General features: G+C 62.2%; 1 protein-coding gene across 8 annotated transcripts; it reads left to right on the top strand.

The window, feature by feature from the left end:
- The first annotated feature begins 3,520 nt into the window (after window positions 1-3,520).
- On the top strand, window positions 3,521-22,047 carry CDC42BPG (CDC42 binding protein kinase gamma). 8 transcript variants are annotated; one of them, XM_065937670.1, is made up of 38 exons: window positions 3,521-3,779; window positions 6,363-6,454; window positions 6,543-6,626; window positions 6,970-7,065; window positions 7,495-7,643; window positions 8,138-8,231; window positions 8,456-8,656; window positions 8,781-9,029; window positions 9,389-9,468; window positions 10,306-10,403; window positions 10,501-10,581; window positions 10,883-10,974; window positions 11,075-11,254; window positions 11,672-11,767; window positions 11,903-12,027; window positions 12,106-12,178; window positions 12,395-12,501; window positions 12,588-12,702; window positions 12,921-13,069; window positions 13,169-13,257; window positions 13,542-13,594; window positions 13,681-13,761; window positions 13,852-13,911; window positions 14,206-14,311; window positions 14,594-14,727; window positions 14,812-14,951; window positions 15,053-15,134; window positions 15,461-15,514; window positions 15,778-15,994; window positions 16,817-16,879; window positions 17,000-17,599; window positions 18,598-18,695; window positions 18,907-18,991; window positions 19,097-19,217; window positions 19,334-19,454; window positions 19,581-19,704; window positions 19,826-19,911; window positions 20,840-22,047. In XM_065937670.1, exons 1-38 carry the CDS (start codon window positions 3,620-3,622, stop codon window positions 20,894-20,896), a joined length of 4,692 nt encoding a protein of 1,563 aa, XP_065793742.1. In that variant the 5' UTR covers window positions 3,521-3,619; the 3' UTR covers window positions 20,897-22,047. The 8 variants fall into 8 exon arrangements, with proteins under 8 accessions (XP_065793742.1, XP_065793744.1, XP_065793738.1 ...); XM_065937672.1 differs by lacking the exon at window positions 15,461-15,514 and having other exon boundaries at window positions 11,672-11,764; XM_065937666.1 differs by having other exon boundaries at window positions 11,672-11,764; window positions 19,581-19,911.

Below are 22,047 nucleotides of genomic sequence, written 5' to 3'. Positions count from 1 at the left end.
GACCCTCAATCCCACCATCTGCATCAGCCCCTCCCTCCAAGCCACCTTAGCAAACACACTATTTTGGGGGGGGGGGGGCGGGCGGGCGGGTGTGTGTGGAGGCTTGTGGGATCTTAGTTCCACGACCAGGGATTGAACTCGTGCCATCGGCAGTGAAAGCCCAGAGTCCTAACCACTGGACCACCAGGAATACACACATTTAAGGAAAACCCAGAGTTCTGAGCCATTGTGAAACTCTACATGAGTTCCCAACCCTCCAACCACGTGTTCGTCCTAGAGAGACAAGCTCCAGCCGCCACTGGAGGGCGCTCCCAGTACCACGGACCGCCCATACCTGAGCTGGAGCCCTTCTCAGCAGCGCACAGAGACGGAGACTCAGAGAGATGGAAATCACTCAACACTAGGCAGGGCTATAGGATCCCAAGGCTGCCCCTCCTTGTTCTCCGGCTCCTGGGCCAGGAGGGGGCGCTGCACTCCCGGCGCGGCCAAGGGCAGGGTTAGCTTGCCATTCTAGTTACCTGCGGGGCCCCTGCTGAGAGGCGCGTCTGGGGGCAGGGCTGGGAGAGGCTCATCTCAGTCACCAAGCTGGACCTTGGCCTTGGGGAAAAGGGTGCCACAGATCAGGGTCGGGAGGCCTAAGAAGTGGGTGCGGCTGTGAGCCGGGAGCCTGCCTTGTGTCTGGGCCCCTCCCAGACCCAGAGGGCTATCCTCTGTGGGGGTCAGAAAACCGGGGTTCCCTGCCACTCATTTGCCTTCGTCCTCTTTGGGTCCCTCCCTTATCTGAACCGTCCCTTCTGCCAGGCCTGGGTCATTAAATTGACCGTTTCTAACCATCTAAGACCCTTCTCAGAAGCCTACACGCATCAAGTCCAGGGCAGGCTGGCCTTTCCTTGTCCCTCCCCAGAGTCTGAGTGCCACACACCGCTCTTCTGCTGCCAGGCACTGGCCTAGGCCTGGAACCCGGGTAAGGAGCTCCAGCCGCCACCCACCTCCCCAGCCTCAAGGCAGCAATCTGTTAATGCGGGAGGGCATTGCTAACTCCCTCTTTCTGGCAGGACCCTAGTGAAGATAACAGATCTACATTCACTTTGAAATGCTAAGAAGCACCATAGGAATGCAAGGTCTGCTGCCCCCAGGGCTGAGTGAGAGCTAGTGCCAGCAACCCCATGCCAAGGGCACTCAGAGGGGAGAGAAGTTATTCGGGGAACAGGTGGCCCTGCAGGAGGCAGTGACCAGAGTGTCGGAGATGGCAGAGGTCTCATGCTCAGACTCCCTCCTCCGTGGAGTACCCACGTGCTGGTCCAGGGTCCTTGCTACACACAGGGTCAGAGAACAGATCTGCTGGGCAAAGTGGGCCCACGTGCCAAAGCTGTTTCTGACAGCAAGGGAGGATGCTGCTTGTTGAGGCCAGAAGAGGGGTTCAGAAACAGAATGAGTCCTGAGGGGCATTCTGGCCTTACAGCTGCAAAGGAATGGGCAGGGTCAGACACGACCCCCTTTCATGGACAAGGAAACTGAAGCTTGAAACAAGAATGTGACAAAAAAGCGAATACAGGACCAAATAGAATCACATACCTGATGGGTGGGGAGTCCCCAGTGCCAGTCCCTGCTCTGCCCCCGAGAAGACCCCAGCAGAACTCAGTTTTTGGTGTCAGGGGCTCAGTTTTTCCCTCTGCTGTACTGTGGGGATGGAGTCTGACGTGCTGAGGGATGGTCTTGTTTGAGAACTTGGCTTTCAGAGAGGCTAAAGGTCACAGAGGGAGTGAGCTAGACCCAGAGGCCTCACCTCACGCTGGCCCTAGAGTGCTGACCCCTGGGGCCATAGTGGGGGTGCAGGGATCAAGGTGTCCCTACGGGGCAGAGGAGGAACAGCCCATCTTCCACCAGGACCCTCGCCCTGTGTCTTCAGTTCAGTTCAGTCGCTCAGTCGTGTCCGACTCTCTGCGACCCCATGGACTGCAGCACGCCAGGCTTCCTTGTCCATCACCAACTCCAGGAGCATACTCAAACTCATGTCCATCGAGTTGATGATGCCATCGTCCCCTTCTCCTCCCGCCTTCAATCTTTCCCAGCATCAGGTCTTACTCCCCAGGGAATGGAACTTGGTCCTGTCCTGAGCACCGGGCCGTCCTCTGGTCTCTGGCTCCCCCCTGTGGCTACAGAGGGTGAGAACCCTTCCCGGGAGCCCTTCCTCGGCCCTGGCCTTTAAGGAAGCCTAGCCTGGCTCAGGTGAGAGCCAGGAGTGCTCAACACGGCCTCCGATCCTTGTCCCCTGCCCCCTCCCAGGAGACACAGAGGCAATGACAGCATCCCCAGATTTGGGTTTGAATCCTGGCTTCCCTTCCCCCACCTGACTGACTTGGGAAAGGCAGGCCATTGCACAGACCCTGGCCCTGACTCAGGGCAGGTCTCTGAGCAGAGCAAATGGGAGACTGCGAAGGAAGCCCCCTGTGTGCTACCAGGGATGTTCAGTCCAGCTCCACAGACCTTCACAGAGCGGCTTCCTGCTCAACACGGACAAACCAAGGAGGCAGGCAAATCTCCAAAGAGATCTTTTAAAGGAAGAATTTGTTGTCTGAAGCCACTAAAATGCCCCACCCCTTGATCCCTCCTCTTGGACAGCCCCATGTCCCCATGGCGTCTAGCCCAGCCCAGCTGGAGACAGCTGGGCAGAAGTCAGAAATATCCCTGGACAGTCCCACCCTCCCCTCTCCCACCTCCTCCGGCCCAGCCTCGACCTCTCCTTGGCCCTCGTCCTTACGTTCCAGGCGGGCCGCCCAAGATTAAAAAGGCCAGCCCCCTCCAGGATCTAGCTTCGGAGCTTCCTCACCCCTTGGTCCCTCAATTCACCTTCGTACTTCCCAAGCCTGTGCGTCATCTGCCACATGGGTAGAAGCATCCTTGCCTCACCTACCCGTCTCCCAGGTCGGCCGTAACGATGCAAACAAAATTTTGAAATCAGAAACTAGCCAGGGGGCTGGGGGGCGGGGGGTGTGCCAAGAGGCCGGCATCCCAGGGAGGGAGCGGACTACAACTCCCATCCGGCTTCGGGGCCGCAGGCGTCCCCAGCCCCTCTCCCCACGCTGAGAGGGCAGGCTCTCCGGAGAGGCTGCCCCTGCCCCAGGGGGCGAGGGGAGTTGCAGTGCCCTGGGCATCCCCCACCTAGGACAGGCGTCGGCGAGGGCCCCGGTGGGGCTGGGGCTGGGGCTGGGGCCGCGAGAGGACCCGGTTCCCGTCCGGGGTGCGATGGGACCCCCGCCCGCCCCGACCTCTCCTGGCTCCGCCCCGCCCAGGAGTTACTCTTCGGGGCCCGCCCCCCCACTTCCTGGCCGGGAGCTGGCCCCGCCCCCGCGCGCCTCCGCCCTCCCACCTTCACCTCCAGTCCCGTCTCCCATTGGCCGGGGCACACCTGCCCGTCCGTCGGGGGGCGGGGCGGAGGGTGGGGAGCGGCGTCCAGGTGAGGGCGCGCGGGCGGCAGCGGAGGACGGTGACAGCGGGGAGGGCGGGAGGGTGGGGGGAGGACTCGCGGACCGACCCGCGCACTGATCGACGGACGGACCGACGGGCGGGCATGCGAGCGGCCCGACTCTAGCCCGGGCTCGGGGCTCCGGCCGCAGCCATGGAGCGGCGGCTGCGCGCGCTGGAGCGGCTGGCGCGGGGCGAGGCCGGCGGCGGCCCGGGGCTCGACGGCCTCCTGGATCTGCTGCTGGGGCTGCACCACGAGCTCAGCAGCGCCCCCCTGCGGCGGGAGCGCAATGTGGCGCAGTTCCTGAGCTGGGGTGAGTGGCCCGGGCGGGACCGTGGCGGGCGCGGGGGGTGGGTGGACAGAGGGACTCCGCGCAGGGAGCCTCTGCCTCCGTGCTCCCCGCTCGCAGGCCCTCCTGTGAGGAGCCGCACTCCCTCAGGTTCCCCCACCCCATCCCACGGGAGCTGCATTGGCCCTGATAAGTGCCACCGAACCCCCATCCCCCGGCCCTCTCCTTCACCTGCGTTCTTCACCGTCATTCAGATTCACTCACACACTTAATCCCACTCCCAGAACCTGGCACGTGGGCCCCATACACATCACACACTCAGAAACTTGGTGCCAGGTTTCTCCAGACACATGTACACAGCACACGCTCATACAGTCACTTCCCGACCCGTGAGGACACGTTCTCACATGGAGCCCCTTGTGCATGGGACCCACTGACACATAGGTTTTCTCTGGCTCCCACCTTCCACGGACACGCTGAAACACCCACGGTCAGTTCCTGGAGGGACCCAGGGAGCCCTGCTGACCACCCCACCCACGCTGGCTCTGATACACACTTGTCTATGTCCACTCACAGCTCCGTAGCATCCCCCACTCCCACCACACACACACACACACACACACACACACACACACACACACACACACACACACACACACACACACACACACACACACACACTTACCCACACACACACACACACACACACACACACACTTACCCACACACAGGACCACCCAAGACCGGGCACAGTCACTGGCCTCAGACCCTCTGTGGGTAAGCGGCTGACCAGGCCTCCTGAGGGCTGTGCCCCAGGGCTGGGGAAGGGGGCCAGACTGGAGGTGGGTCTGCACCCTTCCTGGGGTTGACTCACCTGAGTCACCAAGCGTGGCTGGCCCCGGATGACCCTGAAGCCAGTGCCAGCCCCCAGGGTTCTCTGGATACACCTGGCGGGGCCACAGGGGAAGGCCACGGGGACCTGGCTTGGAGGGTGGGGTGAGGTGAGTGTTTGCCCAGTGGGCGACTAGCATTCCTGGTATGCCTGAGCTCTGGGCAGGCGTGGGGCCCGGCCTGGCACAGCTGGGGGCCTGTGAGACATGCCCCTGGCCTTCCTCTAGGCTGAGGGCGGTCAGAGGGCCCGCGGCTCTGCTGCCCACCTCTCTCCCCGGGACTCCCGCATCTTGTGTGTGTGTGTCTGACTGTGTTGTCATCACCCCCATGATGCCCACGTGCTCCTCCCTGCCCGCCTCTGGCACCTCCGCCGTGGACCCCGGCATGGGGGCCTGTCTGTTGACATCTTCTGAGGTAACTCGCAGGGCGGTGACTCACTCTGCTCCTGCCTCAACTTGTCCCTGCTCCCGCCCAGAGCCCCCATCCCTGCAGCGTGGCGAGGGGACTGGGCAGCCTGTCCTGGGGGCCTGGGTCCTCCTGGCTCTGGGCAGGCTTCAACTCCCGTCTGGTCAATGGGGTGGCTGCCCCCACCTCAGTGCCCCCTTGGAGGCCTGCAGCTGCTCCTTCCCAGCTATACACACAGACCCAGGAAAGAGACAATTTATTTTGGTAATGAGGTTTCCACACCACCCCTGCTGTGGGGGTTCTGCTTGATAAACCTGTGGAGCAGCTCTCTGTCCCACCCACAGACCTGCCCAGCTGGCAGGGAGTGTACCTGCTGGCAGGGGGAACTGAGGCAGGGAGCCCAGACTTAGTGCCCTTGACCCCAGCTGCTCCCCCTCACCTCCCTAGGTCTCCAGGCCCCAATTTCCTCCCCCAGGCATGGGGCTCCTCCAGGCCTGGGAAGGGCCAGGGAGTGGCTGGAGATGTCCTTTCGGGGAGTGTCTGGGGCGGTAAGGAGGAGGTGCTTGGCCAGGTACAGGCCGCGTCCAGAGAGGGAGGCAGGGCTCAGAGTTATAGGGCTTCTCAGGCCTGGAGGAGATCCCGAGTGCTCACGCCCTCAGGTGCCAGCATCAGGTGCCAGGAAAGGTGTCTTGGCCTTGTTATTGAGTCTTGTGCGAAGCCGGGCAGACCTCTCTGTGCCTCCGGACCAAGGAGGCCCCACTCGGGGAGCACAGAGCCTGCCCTCCCAGAGCCCCGCAGAACCGTGCCCTACCTGCCCTCCAGGGCAGCCCCAGGCCTCACTCCACCCATGTATCTCTGTGCCTACGAGGGACCCACAGCTCCTCGGTGGCATAGAAGCCTCTCTGGGGACAAGGAATGTTGCCAGTCCAGTTTCCCAAGACAGGCTCTGGCCTGGTCCTGCTCAGGGGCCAAGAACTGCAGGCTGGGGGTGGGAATGGTATCCCCATCATTCCAGGGTGACCTGGCCCTCCAGGGTCAGCCCCCAGGCAGGGGAGGACTACAAATCCCATCAGCCCCTGGGACAGATGCCACCTGGGAACCGTGGATTCAGGGAGATCCAGGGGCCAGGTGGTCAGCAGAGCGAGCATGCCATCTTCCTTGCTTGATGGTTGAATGGACTGCAGCTCCTGTCAACCCCTTGGCCAGAGACCATCGCTGGGGAGGTCGTCCCTGCCCTGGCCTCGCGGGAGGGCAGGTGAGAGGGAGCCGGGCCTCCACACAGGCTCTCTGAGCCCCCCTCTATGCCCTCAGTCAGTCCCTTCGTAGCAAAGGTGAAAGAGCTGCGGCTGCAGAGAGATGACTTTGAGATCTTGAAGGTGATCGGCCGAGGGGCCTTCGGGGAGGTGAGCGGATGTCCCTGGAGTCGGTGGGGGGAGGAAAAAGGTGTTTGCCCGCAGACCAGCGTGACCCCAGTGCTCTCTGTGGCCTCAGGTTGCTGTGGTGAGGCAGAGGGACAGTGGGCAGATTTTTGCCATGAAAATGCTGCACAAATGGGAGATGCTGAAGCGGGCTGAGGTCAGTGCTGGGTTCCGGGGGAACTTGGGGTCCCTGCAGAGGGGAGTCTACAGGCCTCTGAGACCTGCAGGGGAAGTGGCCGGGCATGGCTGCCAAACAGGCAGAGGATCCACCCCCAGCAGTGCAGGTTCCTCCCATCCCTTCCGCACAAGAAGCCTTTCTTAGTAAAAGCAGAGTTGTTTTATTTTTCTTATGATAACACCAAGACTCAGGCTAACAAAGGCGACCTTGATCCCCGTTCCTAGCCTTACTGAGTCTTCCTCCATCCCCTGAACTGGCAAGGTGGGGTTCGTGGGCTCTGATTCCAACCCCACCCACCCCCTATTTCCCCAAACTGTTACAGACGGCCTGTTTCCGGGAGGAGCGGGATGTTCTGGTGAAGGGGGACAGCCGCTGGGTGACCGCTCTGCATTATGCTTTCCAAGATGAGGAATATCTGGTGAGGATGCTCAGAAAGCTGGAGAGGGGGGTGGTGGTTGTTCCCTCACTCAGTTGTGTCCGACTCTTTGCGACCCCATGGACTGCAGCACACCAGGCTTTCCTGTACTTCACTAGCTCCCGGGGTTTGCTCAGACTCATGTCCTTTGAGTCAGTGATGCCATCCCTGGGGACAAAGGAGAAGACCTTTGGGGGCCAGAAGCCTTGATTCAAGGAGAGAAAGACCCCTCCTCCTGGGTCTGAGAAGTTTCTACTCCCCACCAACTCAGGCCTGGAGCCTCTCGCCTGAGCCTTGGCTGGGAGCTGGCCACCCCAGAGCTGCTGGGAGACATGGCCCTGCCTTTACAGAGCCCTGCAGGACCCCTGTGAGGTGCGAGGGAGACAGGTACCCCCCCCATCTGATTCTTGCCCCCCACCCACCACCGTCTAGTACCTGGTGATGGATTACTACGCTGGAGGGGACCTCCTTACTCTGCTGAGCCGCTTTGAAGACCGCCTCCCGCCCGAGCTGGCGCAGTTCTACCTGGCTGAGATGGTGCTGGCCATCCACTCGCTGCATCAGTTGGGCTATGTCCACAGGTGGGGCCCCCAAAGCCCCTGCTGTCTTTGCCAGCCCCTTTTGACAGCTCTGGGGAAAGCTGAGCACATATATGCCAAATCCTGTGCTGGGTGCTTCATATGCAGAGAACCTGTGACTCTTCCCACCCCAAACGTTGTGTCATGGGAGCTACCCTCATCCCATTTTATAGATGAGGAAGTCAGGACTTAGCATAGGTAAGCACGCAAATTGCGGTGACTCAGCCACTCGGGCATTGGGGGAGTCTAGCTCCTGTGTCCCCCACAGCACACTCAGCTGCCTCCAAGGGTCCTCTCCCCAGCTTAACCACCGTCTTCCTTCTTGGGAGCCAGGAAGCCCGACCACCATCCTTCCCCCCTTCACACGCCAGCACAGGCAGGAACACAAAGTGTGTGCATACACACACTGGTGTGTGCACATGCACGCACTCACACACCCAGGACCGTGCCTAAATGCATATCCACACTCACAGCTTACTCTCCCTGCCCTCCCCCAGGGATGTCAAGCCAGACAATATCCTGCTGGACATGAATGGGCACATCCGCTTGGCCGACTTTGGCTCCTGCCTACGTCTCAACAACAGTGGCATGGTAAGAACCCCGCCCCATGTGGGACAGAGGACACCGGCTGGGAGAGCTCCTGGGGGAATGGGAGCCACCAGGCCTGGTGCGGGCGGCATGAGACGCCCAGGGGAAGGAAGGGCTAAGCCCAGGACCTGGGTGGGGGCACTGGGCCAGCCCAGCCCTAGGGAATGGGGGAGCTGGACCCAGACGCGAGGCCGTCTTTGTGGCGCCATCAATATCACCACCCACAGGTGGACTCATCGGTGGCAGTGGGGACACCCGACTACATCTCCCCTGAGATCCTGCAGGCCATGGAGGAGGGCAAGGGCCACTACGGCCCACAGTGCGACTGGTGGTCCCTGGGGGTCTGTGCCTATGAGCTGCTCTTCGGGGAGACCCCCTTCTATGCTGAATCTCTGGTGGAAACCTACGGCAAGATCATGAACCACGAGGTCTGGCCGCCAGGCCCTGGAATTCTGGGAGGGCCGTGGGACTCCTGAGGCTGTGAGGTTGGAGATGCCCTGGGTGGGGGTAGCATTCTGGACACTCACCTGCACCCGTCCCCTGGGACCCCAGGACCACCTGCAGTTCCCCCCAGACGTGCCCGACGTGCCGGCCAGTGCCCGAGACCTGATCCGCCAGCTGCTGTGCCGCCAGGAGGAGCGTCTGGGCCGCGGAGGGCTGGACGACTTCCGGAACCACCCCTTCTTTGAAGGCGTGGACTGGGAGAGGCTGGCGACCAGCACTGCCCCCTACATCCCTGAGCTGCGTGGACCCATGGACACCTCCAACTTCGATGTGGACGATGACACCCTCAACCATCCAGTGAGTGGAGGGACACACAGCAGCAGGACAACTGCCTGGAGTCTGAGTGGCTGCGGGACCCTCCCCTGCCCTGCAAAGTTCCCCAAAGCAATTGCTGGGCTGGGGATGGAGGCCCATGGGAGTTACGGTTCACCTGGGCTGGTTCATCTGCACTGAAGTGGGTTGTGCCAAGTGAAGGATCGTTGACCACAAGTGTCATCCTGTCAACCAGACATCCTATAAGAAGACTCCCAGCAGCACCTGTGTGGCCAGAACCTCAAAGACTTGTGGGAGTTGTAGTCTTTTGAGGGCTCCTGGGTCTCGAGTCTCCACCTGGAGCTGTATTTCTTACTCTGACTCTCCTTCCCCACTTTCTGCAGGGAACCCTGCCGCCACCCTCCCACGGGACTTTCTTAGGCCACCACCTGCCATTCGTTGGCTTCACCTACACCTCAGGCAGGTGAGTAGTCCTCACACACCTGGTGAGAAGCTGAGGGCTGCCTGGCCTGGAGAACACTTGGAGCACAGCTCATTAGGACCCCGGGAAAGTGACTGAATGGCTCACCTGTATCCACATGAGACAGATGCTTGGGAAGTTTGCTCTGAACCCCCAGTAGGACAACCCTTCATGTCCTCAAGGTCCTGCTGAGGCCATGACCCCTACCCTATGGGTTCTGCCCCCAATATTTATTCCTTATGGGACCCTTCATGACAGGCTGGGTGTGTAGTGGACTCAGAGCCAGAGATCTAGTACTGCCCCCCGAGCCTCACTTTGTACCTCTGTAAAATGGGTAGATGCTCCCAGCCCAGTTCTGCTTGTAGGGCTGGCCTGAGACTGCAGCGAGGCCCTGGGGGAGTGGGAACTGTGAAGTATAAGCAGATGCCTCTTACCTTTATTCATGAAGTGCTCCCTATGTCCTGGGCCCATATCACTGAGTCCTCTTGACAGCCCTTGCGAGAACCCCTAGCATCACCTCTCTTTTCCTCTGGGGAAACTGAGACCCTGATATATTAGGTTATTGTTCAAGGTCACACAAACAATAAGGGTCAGGGCTGTGGAACCAGCGCCCAGGGGACTCTGGAATCATTGTCCTGGCCGCCACCCATGGTACCTGCCTGGGGCCTCTTAAGGGCAAGATGTGGTCTCATCTGTCTCTCTTCCCAGCCCAAAGCCCAGACTTGGGTACAGAGCTGGTGCGCAGTGGGCGTTTCTTAGATGAATGAATGCTGGATGCCGAAGGATGGAGGAGGCTGGGGGGTGGTTCTCTGCCAATTTGTGTTGCCCTGCTCTCCCCAGTCCCGGCCCCGAGAGCAGCTCTGAGCAGTTGGCTCCCCTGGAGCGGAAGCTTCGCTGTCTGGAGCAGGAGAAGCTAGAACTGAGCCGGAAGCTCCAAGGTATGGGTACCATCAGGGCCAGGGCAGGGTGGGTCTGCCCCTGGGGCTGCTGCCGCAGGACAAGCTCCTCAACATTATGGGTATCCCCACACTGCAGAGGCTCTACAGAACCCCTCGGACCATCGGGAGCTGGAGCAGCTGCGGAGGGAAGTGCAGACTCTGCAGGACAGGCTGTCAGGTACCCCACCCCCAGCACCTCGTCTCTTCCCCTCCCCTCATCTTGGGGGCTGAGCTGGTTTCCCAGCACACCTGAGTCCACTGGGTTCCAGTTGTGTCCCTGGGTCTGTACGTGCTGTGTGATCTTAAGGAAATATCTTAAACTCTCTGACTCTGCGTGTAGAAAATGGACCAAGGAAATCCACACCCCACCCCCTCAACCCCAGCTCCTAACCAAGCTAGGGTAAGGGTTCCATGAGACACTGCAGGTAGAGCTCCTGGCTGAGGCTGTATGTGCAGGTCTCAGTGACAATTCCTGGCAGAGACGCTGGGGGACAGCAAGGCGGACGGGTGTCCGACTGGCAGCCCAGGCCAGGACAGTGACCTGCGGCAGGAGAGAGATCAGCTCCTCCAGGTGGGGCATGGTGAGATGGGTGAGTGGCCCAGGGCTGGGTGCTAAGGAGGACCATGCCCTGACTTCTGGCTGGCCTTCCCCTCGCCCACCTGGACCTCAGGAGCTGGCTGAGGCTCGGGCGGGGCAGCAGGCACAGGCGCGGGAGCTTCGCGAGGCCAAGGGGCGGCAGGAGGAGCTGCTCCAGAAGCTGCAGGAGGCCCAGGAGAGAGAGGCAGCCATGGCCAGCCAGACCCAAGCCCTGAACTCCCAGCTGGAGGAAGCCCGTGATGCCCAGAGCCAGGTGAGTGATGGGGTGGGTGGGGACCGCAATAGTGCCCTGCGCTCGAGACACCTGGTGTGGCGGGAGGAAGCTTGGGGAGTGAGGTTTGAGCTGCTGGGAACACCAAATGCCTTGCACGCCCACTGAGGCTGGCTGAGGCCTGAGCAAGGGAGCAGGTGGGGTGGGCAGGGGTCCACCACTTCCACTCCTGCTGCAGCCAGCAAAGCCCGAGAATCTGGAGCAAGATCAAGAGTTAGGGTGGACAGGGACTTCCCTGGTGGTCTAGTGCTTATGACCACGCTTCCAATGCAGGGGGCACAGGTTCAATCCCTGGTCAGGGAACTAAGATCCCACATGCCGTGAGGAGCTGCCACACACAAAAAAAACAGAGTTGGGGTGGACAAGGTCAGCACTGGCTGACTCTGCACCCCATCCCAGCTGCAAGCTCAGGTGGCCGCCCTGAAGCGAGATGTGACTCAGCTCCAGAGACAGCGGGAACAAAGCCCGGAGAAGGCGTCTCCCCAGGTCAAGGTGGTGAGGCCTTACCCTCTGCCCAGTGGCATTTCTCTTAGACTGACCCCATTCAGGGTCTATCAGGGCCAGGCCCCAGGGGTAGGGTAGGTCACGGCGTCTTGGACCCCTGCCCTGACCCCTCTCTGCGTCCTCTAGACCATCCACACCACCTCTGAGACCAATGGCATGGGATTGCCTGAGGGTGGCGGGCCCCAGGAGACACAGCTGAAGCAGGAGGTGGCCGCGCTGCGTGCACAACTGGAGCAGGCCCGTGGCCAGGGGTGAGCTGGGCAGCCGGGGCAGGGGACAGGGTGGGGGCCTGAGCCAGGGGGTCACCCAGTCCTCTTTCTCCCTTGCAGGCCGAGCGGCAAGGAGGAGGCGCTGTGCCGGCTGCAGGAGGAGAACCGGCGACTGAGCCAAGAGCAGGAGCGGGTGAGCGGGGCAGACAGAGGGTTGGGGAGACCCGCAAGTGGCGGGACAGGCGGGGAGCCGGCTGGGCGGGTGAGCAGAGCTGCCAGGGACGTGGGCCAGATGGGGTGGGTGAGCCAGGCTGGACATGGGCAGACTCAGGGCTGCTGGGCCCCCTGGGGGCTGATCCCCGCTTCCCACGTGATGCGTCTGTGTCTCTTGAATCTCCTTCCCTCCCAGCTCATGGAAGAGCTGGAGCGGGAACAGCAGAGCAAGCAGAGGCTGGAAGGTGAGCGGCGGGAGACGGAAAGCAACTGGGAGGCCCAGATCGCCGACATCCTCAGCTGGTGGGTGCCTGGGGCCTGGGGGCAGGGGCTGAGCCCGGGCAGCGCTGAGGGCATAGCCTCTGACCCTGAGCCCCCTTCCCGATCAGGGTGAATGATGAGAAGGTGTCAAGAGGCTACCTGCAGGCACTGGCCACCAAGATGGCCGAGGAACTGGAGTCCTTGCGGAACGTGGGCACCCAGACTCTCCCTTCCCGGTCGCTGGTGAGCCCCAGGGACACCCGGAGGGAGGGGTGCCGGGAGCCGCACTCCTCAGGTAGGGACACTGAGCTCATGGAAAGTCAGGGACTTGCCTGAGCTCCCGCCGGGCATGCAGCAGAGGCGGGGCTTTGAGCCTGGCCAGGTGGTGTGGTGGGAGGTGGGGGGCCTGGACGGCAACCTGGCCCTGGGGGCATTGCATGTTGATGCCCTCTGGCCACCAGGACCACCAGTGGAAGGCACGGAGGCTGCAGAAGATGGAGGCGTCAGCCAGGCTGGAGCTGCAGTCAGCTCTGGAGGCCGAGATCCGGGCCAAGCAAGGCCTGCAGGAGCAGCTGACGCAGGCACAGGAGGCCCAGCTGCGGGCTGAGAGGTGAGGGCAGGGGCCGGCGCGGCGAGGGGCCCAGGACGCAGGTGGTGGCCTGTGGCGAGCCCTCAGGCCTGTGGTGAGCACCCACGTGGTTCTCCCCAGCCGTCTGCAGGAGGCCGAGAAGCGGCACCAGGCCTTGCAGCAGGAGCTCGCGGTGCTGCGGGAGGAGCTGCGGGCGCGTGGGCCAGCGGGTGAGTAGCCATGCGCAGGCCTGTCTGTCCTGGAGCAAGACCTCCTCTCCAGGTCACCAGGGGGATCAGCCGGGCTGAGGAGACAAGACTTTGTTCCAGACTCTGCTGCCTAATCTGCTGTTAGCTAGTGCTCACTGAGCCCCCACTTTAGGCCACCATCCCCTCCTCCCCCGCCTGCCGTGAGGTGGAAACTGAGGCCCCCACCCTGGCCCCTGCTTTCTAAGGAACACGTGTTAAGGGCGGGGGGCTCCCTGGTCCCCGTGACACATGCTCTCTGTTTGCAGACACCAAGCCTTCAAACTCCCTGATTCCCTTCCTGTCCTTCCGGAGCTCAGAGGTAAGAACGGGTGTGGGGCTGGCCGGGGAGGACCCCCGGGAAGGACACAGGCGTGGCCTTGATGCTGCCCCTGTGCCGTTCCCCAGAAGGATTCCGCCAAAGATGCGGGCACCTCCGGAGAGGCGCCGGAGCTGAGGCCGGAGGGCCGCCGCAGCCTGCGGCTAGGGGTGAGCACAGACAGGAGGCCCCGGCGGGTGGGGGCGCTGGGCCCACCCTCCCCCTGTGCTCAGCTCGCCTCTTTGCTCCCTCCCCTGCAGGCCGTGTTCCCCAGGACGCCTGCTGCCACCACACCCCCTGCAGAAAGTCCCCCTGCAAAGGTCAGTGCCCAGCGGGGCGGGGCGGGGGCACCAAGCCACTCTGCCAGGTTTACGAGCTCCCGCTTGGGGTTCCCCGCACCCCCCACCCCGTGCCGGCAGACCACGATGGGAATGGTGACGGTGGCACTGAGTTTTGAGTACGACCAGATCCCCTCGGAGCGCAGCATTCACACTGCCACCTAGCTCATTCGGTGGTCTTGCCTGAACCTCGGGGTGGCCTGGGGGGCCAGGCGGGGGGCTTGGGGGCCTTGGGTTAAGGTCAGGCCTGGGTAATGGGCCTGTCCCCCTCGCCAGCCCGGCTCACACACGCTGCGTCCCCGGAGCTTCCCATCCCCCACCAAGTGCCTCCGCTGCACCTCGCTGATGCTGGGGCTGGGCCGCCAGGGCCTGGGCTGTGACGGTGAGACCCTCGGCGCCCCCTGCTCACTGGCCTCCCCTGTGCCAGCCACAGCCCCCGGGTGCGGGGAGGGGGAGCGGCCCCCATCCTGCCGCACCAGGCGCCCCCCCGCCTCATCAACATTTCCCACTGCTGCTCAGCTTTCTTTTTCTTTTCTCCCTTCCCGGGGAACTGGCAACGGCTCGGAGCCGTGACAGCCTGAGGGGCGCTGGGCTGGGGCTGCCGGGGTCCCCGCGCCCCGGCGGTCCCCCACCCGCCTCACGCCGCCTCCTGCTCTCCCCACAGTCTGCGGCTACTTCTGTCACCCGACTTGCGCCCCACAGGCCCCCCCCTGCCCTGTGCCCCCTGACCTCCTCCACGCGGCCCTGGGAGTGCACCCCGAGACGGGCACGGGCACCGCCTACGAGGGCTTCCTGTCGGTGAGCCGGCGCTGGGGGAGGGGCGGGCGGGCAGCAGCGGGCCGGGGCCCGGTGGGACCTCCGTGCCTGCCTGCCTTCCCCTAGGTGCCACGGCCCTCGGGTGTCCGGCGGGGCTGGCAGCGAGTGTTCGCCGCCCTCAGCGACTCGCGCCTGCTGCTCTTTGATGCCCCAGACCCGAAGCTCAGCCCAGCCAGCGGGGCCCTCCTGCAGGCTCTGGATCTGAGGTGGGTGCCAGGCTGTAGTTGGGGGCAGGGGTCGGGGGGCGAGTGGGTCGAGGGGGCGGCTGGGGCCGGCAGACCTCTGACCTGCTCTGTGAACCTCCCAGGGACCCCCAGTTCTCAGCCGCCCCTGTCCTGGCCCCGGATGTTATCCACGCCCAATCCAAGGACCTGCCTCGCATCTTTAGGGTGAGTTCAGGGATGGGATGGGCCAGACCTCTGTCTGCCTCTGTGCTGGGCCCACTCCAGCTGCTCTTCTCCATCGCCACGGCTGCCCCCTTCATCCTGCACCCCCTGCCTCCATTCCTGCCTGTGTGGCTACACTTCGCCCTGCAGTGCAGAATTTTCCACATATGAAGCTGACTGTGCCCGGCCTTGTTTAGGGCCCTTTGCTGGCTCCCCATCGCCCTCAGGGTGCTCCTAACTGTAGCCTTGCAGCCCCACATTTCGGACCCTGCCGGCTCCCTGCCCCTCCCTGACTCTGAACACTCCTGGTTACTCCACTCGTCCCCCAGGCTCCAGCAGAAACGTCTCTTCCCCTGGGAGTTCGTCTCTCACGCTTAGCCTGGGTGAGCGGGCCCCACCCTGTGTTCCCGCAAGGCCCTGTCCTGCCCTCTCGGTGGCCCTGGTCCCAGGGCTCTGGAGTTGTCCCCGTGCTTGTGTGACCACCCCGCCTGGCTTATCACCTGCTGCCAGACAGCGCCCGACACTGCACTGGGCAGGCCCAGCTGGTGCTACAGGGCATCAGCGATGGACAGAGGGATGGGAGGAAGGAGAGCTGGCTCCCGGCGCTCTGCCCTCCAGCCTGGGTTCCCCCCCGACCCACCCATAGGTGACGGCCTCCCAGCTGACCGTGCCGCCTGCCACGTGCACCGTGCTGCTGCTGGCGGACAGCGAGGGCGAGCGGGAGCGCTGGCTGCAGGTGCTGGGCGAGCTGCAGCGGCTGCTGCTGGACGCGCGGCCCCGGCCCCGGCCTGTGTACACCCTGAAGGAGGCCTACGACAACGGGCTGCCGCTGCTGCCCCACGCGCTCTGCGCCGCCGTTGTCGGTGAGCCTCACGCGGAGGGGGCACCGACCTGCCGCGGTCACTGCCCAGCCCCTGCAGCCCTGGGCTGTGGACCCTCTTGCACACGTGTCCTCCTCGCCACTCCTCTGGGCATGGCTGTGAGGGACCTGGGCTGGGATGGGGCGCCTAGCTTCTGCCACTTTTTGTGCCTCCCTTTCTGCTTAAGAATCTCGAGTGTAAAGAGCCAAGGCTTTAGTAAGAGATAAAGGAGGTTCCCCTCCAGGCTCTCAGCTGCCGCCAGGTGACAGGGCAGCCTCACACTGTCCACTGTGGGGCCTCTGCACCAGACCACTGGGGAACAGGAGAAGAGGCTCCCTGGCTGCCCCCGGCAGCTGGGGTTGGGGCTTCTCCCTGCCGTCACACAGGACGGAGCCATGGGAGACAGGTCCTGCGTCCTCCAAGTCCCCTGTGTCAGCCTGGAGCCAGGGGACAAGGGCATTTATTGAGCAGAGATGGCTGTGAGCTTAATGCTCACCCTGCGATGCTTCATCTCTTTGCAGCCTCATAGCAGCTCTGTGAGAAAGGTACCATTATCAGCCCCATTTTACCAAGGCTGAGAGAGATGACGTGACTTACCCCCAGATTCCACAGCTCAGGGTGGGAGAGGCCTCTCATCCTGACTCCTGGCCCCGGGGCACTTCCCCATTAGCACCAGCCTGGACTCGGGGACAGAAGGGTCCAGGACGGTGGGATTGTCGGTGGGATTGTCCTCTCCGAGTCCTCGGCAGGGACAGGCAGACTGCCCAATCTCCTGCCTCTTTGGATGGGCCTTCTGATCCCTGACCCTCTCCCTCCCTCCACCAGACCAGGAACGCCTTGCTCTGGGCACCGAGGAAGGGCTGTTTGTGATCCATCTGCACAGTAACGGTACCCACCAGGCGGGCCAGGGTGGGCGTGGGCGGGGTCAGCCCTCAGGGACAGAGGAGGCTGGGCCCCGGGTGCCCCTCACCCACCTGCTGGTGACACTCTCCCTCGCCAACCCCGCAGACATCTTCCAGGTGGGCGAGTGCCGGCGGGTGCAGCGGCTGGCCGTGAGCCCTGCTGCGGGCCTTCTGGTCGCACTGTGTGGCCGAGGCCCCAGCGTGCGCCTCTTTGCCCTGGCAGAGCTGGAGAACGTGGAGGCGGCTGGCGCCAAGATCCCCGAGTCTCGAGGCTGCCAGGCCCTGGCGGCCGGGCGTATCCTGCAGGCCCGCACCCCCGTGCTCTGCGTTGCGGTCAAGCGCCAGGTGCTCTGCTACCAGCTGGGCCCAGGCCCGGGGCCCTGGCAGCACCGCATCCGTGAGCTGCAGGCTCCAGCCCCCGTGCAGAGCCTGGGGCTGCTGGGCGATCGGCTGTGCGTGGGCGCAGCTGGCACCTTCGCCCTCTACCCGCTGCTCAACGAGGCAGCGCCCTTAGCGCTGGGGGCCGGTCTTGTGCCTGAGGAGCTGCCCCCGTCCCGCGGGGGCCTGGGCGAGGCCCTGGGCGCCGTGGAGCTCAGCCTCAGTGAGTTCCTGCTGCTCTTCACCACCGCCGGGGTCTACGTGGACAGCGCTGGCCGCAAGTCTCGCATGCAAGAGCTGCTGTGGCCAGCAGCACCCACGGGCTGGGGTGAGGCCTGTGGAGGGGCAGGCTGGGTGGGGCTTGGTATCGGAGGAAGATAGGGTCCTGCCCAAATTCCTGAGCTTGGATTTGGAGGCCAGTATGTGCCCTCCTGCCTGACACACCTTGGTGGTTTGTACGGGATCTTCCTTCCTTCATCTTCTTGCACGAGACCTTGCTTTCATTCAAGCTCTTCCCCTGCCTGAACTACTGTCCTTTTTGTAACGGGCCACCTCTTCAGTTTGCAAGTCCAGCCCCAGGGTCGAGAGCTAGTGGGCCCTCCATAAATGACCCCCGTAATTGCTGTCAGTTTCGTTACCGATTTTACACTCCTCCCCCCCCCCACATTGGTCCTTTGCTCCTTTTTGCTCCCCCACCTCCATTCAGATCTCTGCACTGACTCCCAGCACCTTCTTATTACAATGACTGGTTTGGTACATGGGGGGCCTGCAGTGCTTCATCACATCCAGCACGCAGCCCAGGCAAGCATCCCCCAGGAGCTATCATGTTTGGAGGAATGAATGAGTGAACAGGGCAGCAGGGGAGACTCAAACGTCCACAGGTAGCTGATGTGTTGGGCCACAGGCTAGAAGAGAGGGACAATGCTCCTTTCACAGTCGCCCTTCTGGGGTGGGGCCTGTGGGTTGGGTGTAGCACAGACACTGTGTGTAGGCGTTGGATCCAGACTGCCCGGGGCCAGTTCCCAGCTCTCACTCACCACAAAGTGAGACTTAGCTCTGGGGTTTCCGTCATCTGTAAGTTAGGGGCGATAACATTACCTGCCTAGAGTTGTTTGAGAATTAAAGGAGGAAAAATACGCTGCATGGTTACAGGCGGGCCTGACGTGGCTTAGAGTCAGTGCTCCCTGTTGGTTCTATCTGAGCATGGGTGGGGCAACCCAGAAGTTACAGCGATGTGAATGCACAGGTGAGCCCTAGGATCCAGCCCAGAGAGGTGCCTGACTTGCCTGGGGCCGCACAGCACAGTGTCCCACCCTGGTTATGCAGGTTATGCAGCCCCCTACCTGACAGTGTTCAGCGAGAATGCCATCGACGTGTTCGATGTGAGGAGGGCAGAATGGGTCCAGACCGTGCCACTCAAGAAGGTGAGTGCGGGGACTTCCCTGATAGTCCAGTAGCTAAGACTCTGCGCTCCCAATGCAGGAAGTGTGGGTTCAATCCCTAGTCAGGGAACTAAGATCCAATGCAGTGAAATAAATTAATTAAAATTTTAAAAGTGAGGCCTGCCCAGGCCCCTGGGGCTGGACTGGGGTGCGGTTGGCTAACATGGTGTGACCTCTGTGCCTGCTGCCTCAGGTGCGACCCCTGAACCCAGAGGGCTCCCTGTTCCTCTTTGGTACCGAGAAGGTCCGCCTGACCTACCTCCGGAACCCGCTGGCAGGTGAGGGAGTGTGGGGGTGGGAGGAAGGGGTTGTGACCCTGAGCACCAGCTGACTGGGGCCGTGGGGCCTTGGGAGCACCGCCCAGCTCTCTGCTTCTCTGGCAGAGAAGGACGAGTTCGACATCCCCAACCTCACGGACAACAGCCGGCGCCAGCTCTTCCGCACCAAGAGCAAGCGACGCTTCTTCTTCCGCGTGTCGGAGGAGCTGCTGCAGCAGCAGCGCAGGTGCGCGTGCGGCGGGTGGGCGGGGTCTCCCGCTTTGGGGGCGGGGCGAACCCAAGCCTCGCCTTCTTGGAGAGGCGTTACCTTTGCCGCTCACCTCCCTTCCCCCACCCCCGTAGGGAGATGCTGAAGGACCCTTTCGTGCGCTCCAAGCTCATCTCAACGCCCACCAACTTCAACCACCTGGTGCACGTGGGCCCTGCAGACGGGAGACCCAGCGCCAGGGACCTGCCCCCGGTGGTGAGTTATGAGTCTTCTGGAATCGATCACCAGCCTCTCCTGACCTGGGCCCCCGGACCTCAGCACGTCAGGGCCACGTGCATTTCGTGTGACGTGATCCCAGCCCTTCGCGCTGTCCCCTCACAGGCTGCGGAGGAGAAGGGACGAGGTGCCCGCGGCTCTGGCCCGCAGCGGCCCCACAGCTTCTCCGAGGCCTCGCGGCGCCCAGCCTCCATGGGCAGTGACAGCCTCGCTAAAGACGCAGACCCCAGTAAGGACAGCCTCACCGCCTCCGCTACCTCTGCGTCCCTCCCCCATGTTTTCACCCCCTTTGGACGCTTCAAATCTGACCCTGGATTTTCGTCCCCTCGCTCATCCTGCTCCTGGAGCAGTGAAGAGGAAGCCTTGGACTTCTCTATCCAGCGAATCTGTGTCCTGCCCCCAGGGATCTCTGAGCCCTGCGGTCTCCCTGATACAGGTGAGCCTACCCGCTTCTGTCTTGTGCTGGGACCTGAGGCCAGAGAACAAGCTGAGGCTACTCCTGCCTTGGAATTCTAAGAGATGCTGCCTCCCCCTGTCTGACCCCTTAGTGGGTCCCACCTGCCTGGAAGCAGGTCAGCCTAGGCCTGACTGTCTTGGCTCTGACTGTCTCAGCAGTGTGGCCCCAGGTGACATGCCCAGGCTCCCTGAGCTTGTCTCACCTGTAAACTGCGGTTATCGTTATGAGACCTGTGTCAGGGGAAGAATCCTGAGCACAGTGCCTGGCACAAAGGGAGAGCACCGCAGAAGGGGAGCTCTTGGAATTCTGAGCACAGGCCCAGCCCTCGGGCAAGAGGTCAGAGGAGGGAGCAGTCCACTCTGGCTGGGGACCCAGAAGATCTAAGGCTTTGGGAAGTCATCCGCTCACCCTCCAGCCCTGTCTCCATCTGCCACCCCCATTGCAACCATAGCAGGTCACTCAAAGCCCTGCGGCCGCCGTGTTCTCTCACCTCCAAGCCCTTACCCCTGCCATCCCCGCTGCTCCTCTTGGAATGCCCTTTCAGGTCCTCTACCTGATTAAGGCTCAGGCCATGCTCAAGGCTCTGCACCAATATCACCTTCTCCAAAGACCACTTGGCTACCTGGTCAGGTGGTCACTGCCCCCCTGGGGCCGGTGCCACCTCTGACACCCTCCTCCCTCCACCCTGTCCTCGTCCATCCTGCTGTGCTCTCGTTTTCCTCTGAGGTCCTTGATCGCGAGGGTCAAGTTTATCTTCTGCCTGGAGTAAAGCCTATTTGTTGATTGAATGTAGAATGAGCGAATGAACAGATGGGTCTTGGGAAAGCCTCTGAGAGGTGCTGACCTGGTGAGAGAGGAGTCCTGCTTTCCTCTTTCAACCCTGACTTCCGTTTCTTTCCCCCTCCAGGTCTCAGAACGACCCCGGAGCCTCCCCCCAGCCCCTGAATCTGAGAGCTCCCCTTGACGTCCTCTGGCAGGGCCCAACTCCCTATCCCAGGACCCAGAGAGACATGAGGGAGCAAAGAGCTTGAGGAATGCCAAACTCCGGCTGGTCCGGGACATGTGGAAATTGGACTCAGGGAGGGTCTGGGCTGGGCATCCATGGCCTGGGTTTCCAGGCCCCTGCGGGCGGGATAGGGGTGGGGGTCTAACTCCCAGCCCTCATCCTGCCCTTCCCTCTGCTTGCAACCCCAACCTGTGCTAGCCACGAGGAATAGGATGACCCCCTCCATTCTGGGGGCCCCTCTGCCCCATCATCCAGGGGTAATTGTGCCGAAGCTCTCATCTCCAGGGCCAAGCCCCAGGAGGCCTATGAGAGTCCAGATGAGGGACAGAGAAGGGCTGGACCCCTGGGAGCAAGTCGGGGTCTTGGCTGTGGACTAACGCCCAGCAAGGCCGAGTAGGGGCATATCCCAGTCTCCACTCAGGGGCAGGGCAGGGAAGATAGACTCTGATCCAGAGTCCGAGGTAGAGAAGGAGAGAGGATGTCGGTGAAGGTAGTGAGAGGGGCAGGGGAGGAAAGGAAGTGCAGTAGGAGAGGATAGTGATCGGAAGGAAGTGAGAGCCAGCCAGAGGAGAAGGCGAAGAAGAGAAGGATAAAGGAGGAGCAGTGGAGAAGAGAGAGGCCAGAGGAGAGGGCTGGAGGGAGTGGGAGCTGGGAGACCACAGACCCAGGCCCCTTCTCTCTACAGGGAGCCGGTGGGGGCCGGAAGAGGGAGGGGCCCCAAGGGCCAGCTAGCATCCATCAGCCATCTAATCCGTCCAGGAGGAAGCAAACGCCAGCCAGGGATGGGATGGGGGGTATTTATAAGGGCTACTTGGTGGGAGGTGGGCACCCTATGGGTCTCCAGGCACACTCTGGCCCTTCCCAGAAAGGGGACGGGTCCTTTTTCTCAAAGCTTCAACCACCTGTGTATTAGGGGATCATAGGAGTATTTTATTATTGATCACAGTCATTATTATTTTATTATAATACTATTTTTATTAAACGTCCCCCTATGGTTGAGTAGGGGGCAAAATAAGTATTTATCTTCTCAAATGCCATATGCCCGGGAGGGATCAACCCTGACGCTCTGTGAGGCAGTAAGAAACCAATAAAAACAGCTTTGTAAGCTG

This window comes from Muntiacus reevesi, chromosome 5 (genome assembly GCF_963930625.1).
Source record: "Muntiacus reevesi chromosome 5, mMunRee1.1, whole genome shotgun sequence".
In the NCBI taxonomy this organism is placed as follows: domain Eukaryota; kingdom Metazoa; phylum Chordata; class Mammalia; order Artiodactyla; family Cervidae; genus Muntiacus; species Muntiacus reevesi.
Note: the sequence above shows the minus strand (reverse complement) of the source record. Positions and strands in the feature narration are given on the sequence as shown.

Bases quoted from the DNA above. Each gene is read 5' to 3' on its own strand.
- CDC42BPG (XM_065937665.1), top strand. From the start codon at position 3,620: ATGGAGCGGCGGCTGCGCGCGCTGGAGCGGCTGGCGCGGGGCGAGGCC. The intron at 11,255-11,671 runs GTGAGTGATGGG...ACCCCATCCCAG, and splicing joins CCCGTGATGCCCAGAGCCAG to CTGCAAGCTCAGGTGGCCGC. The intron at 13,595-13,680 runs GTAAGAACGGGT...GCCGTTCCCCAG, and splicing joins TGTCCTTCCGGAGCTCAGAG to AAGGATTCCGCCAAAGATGC.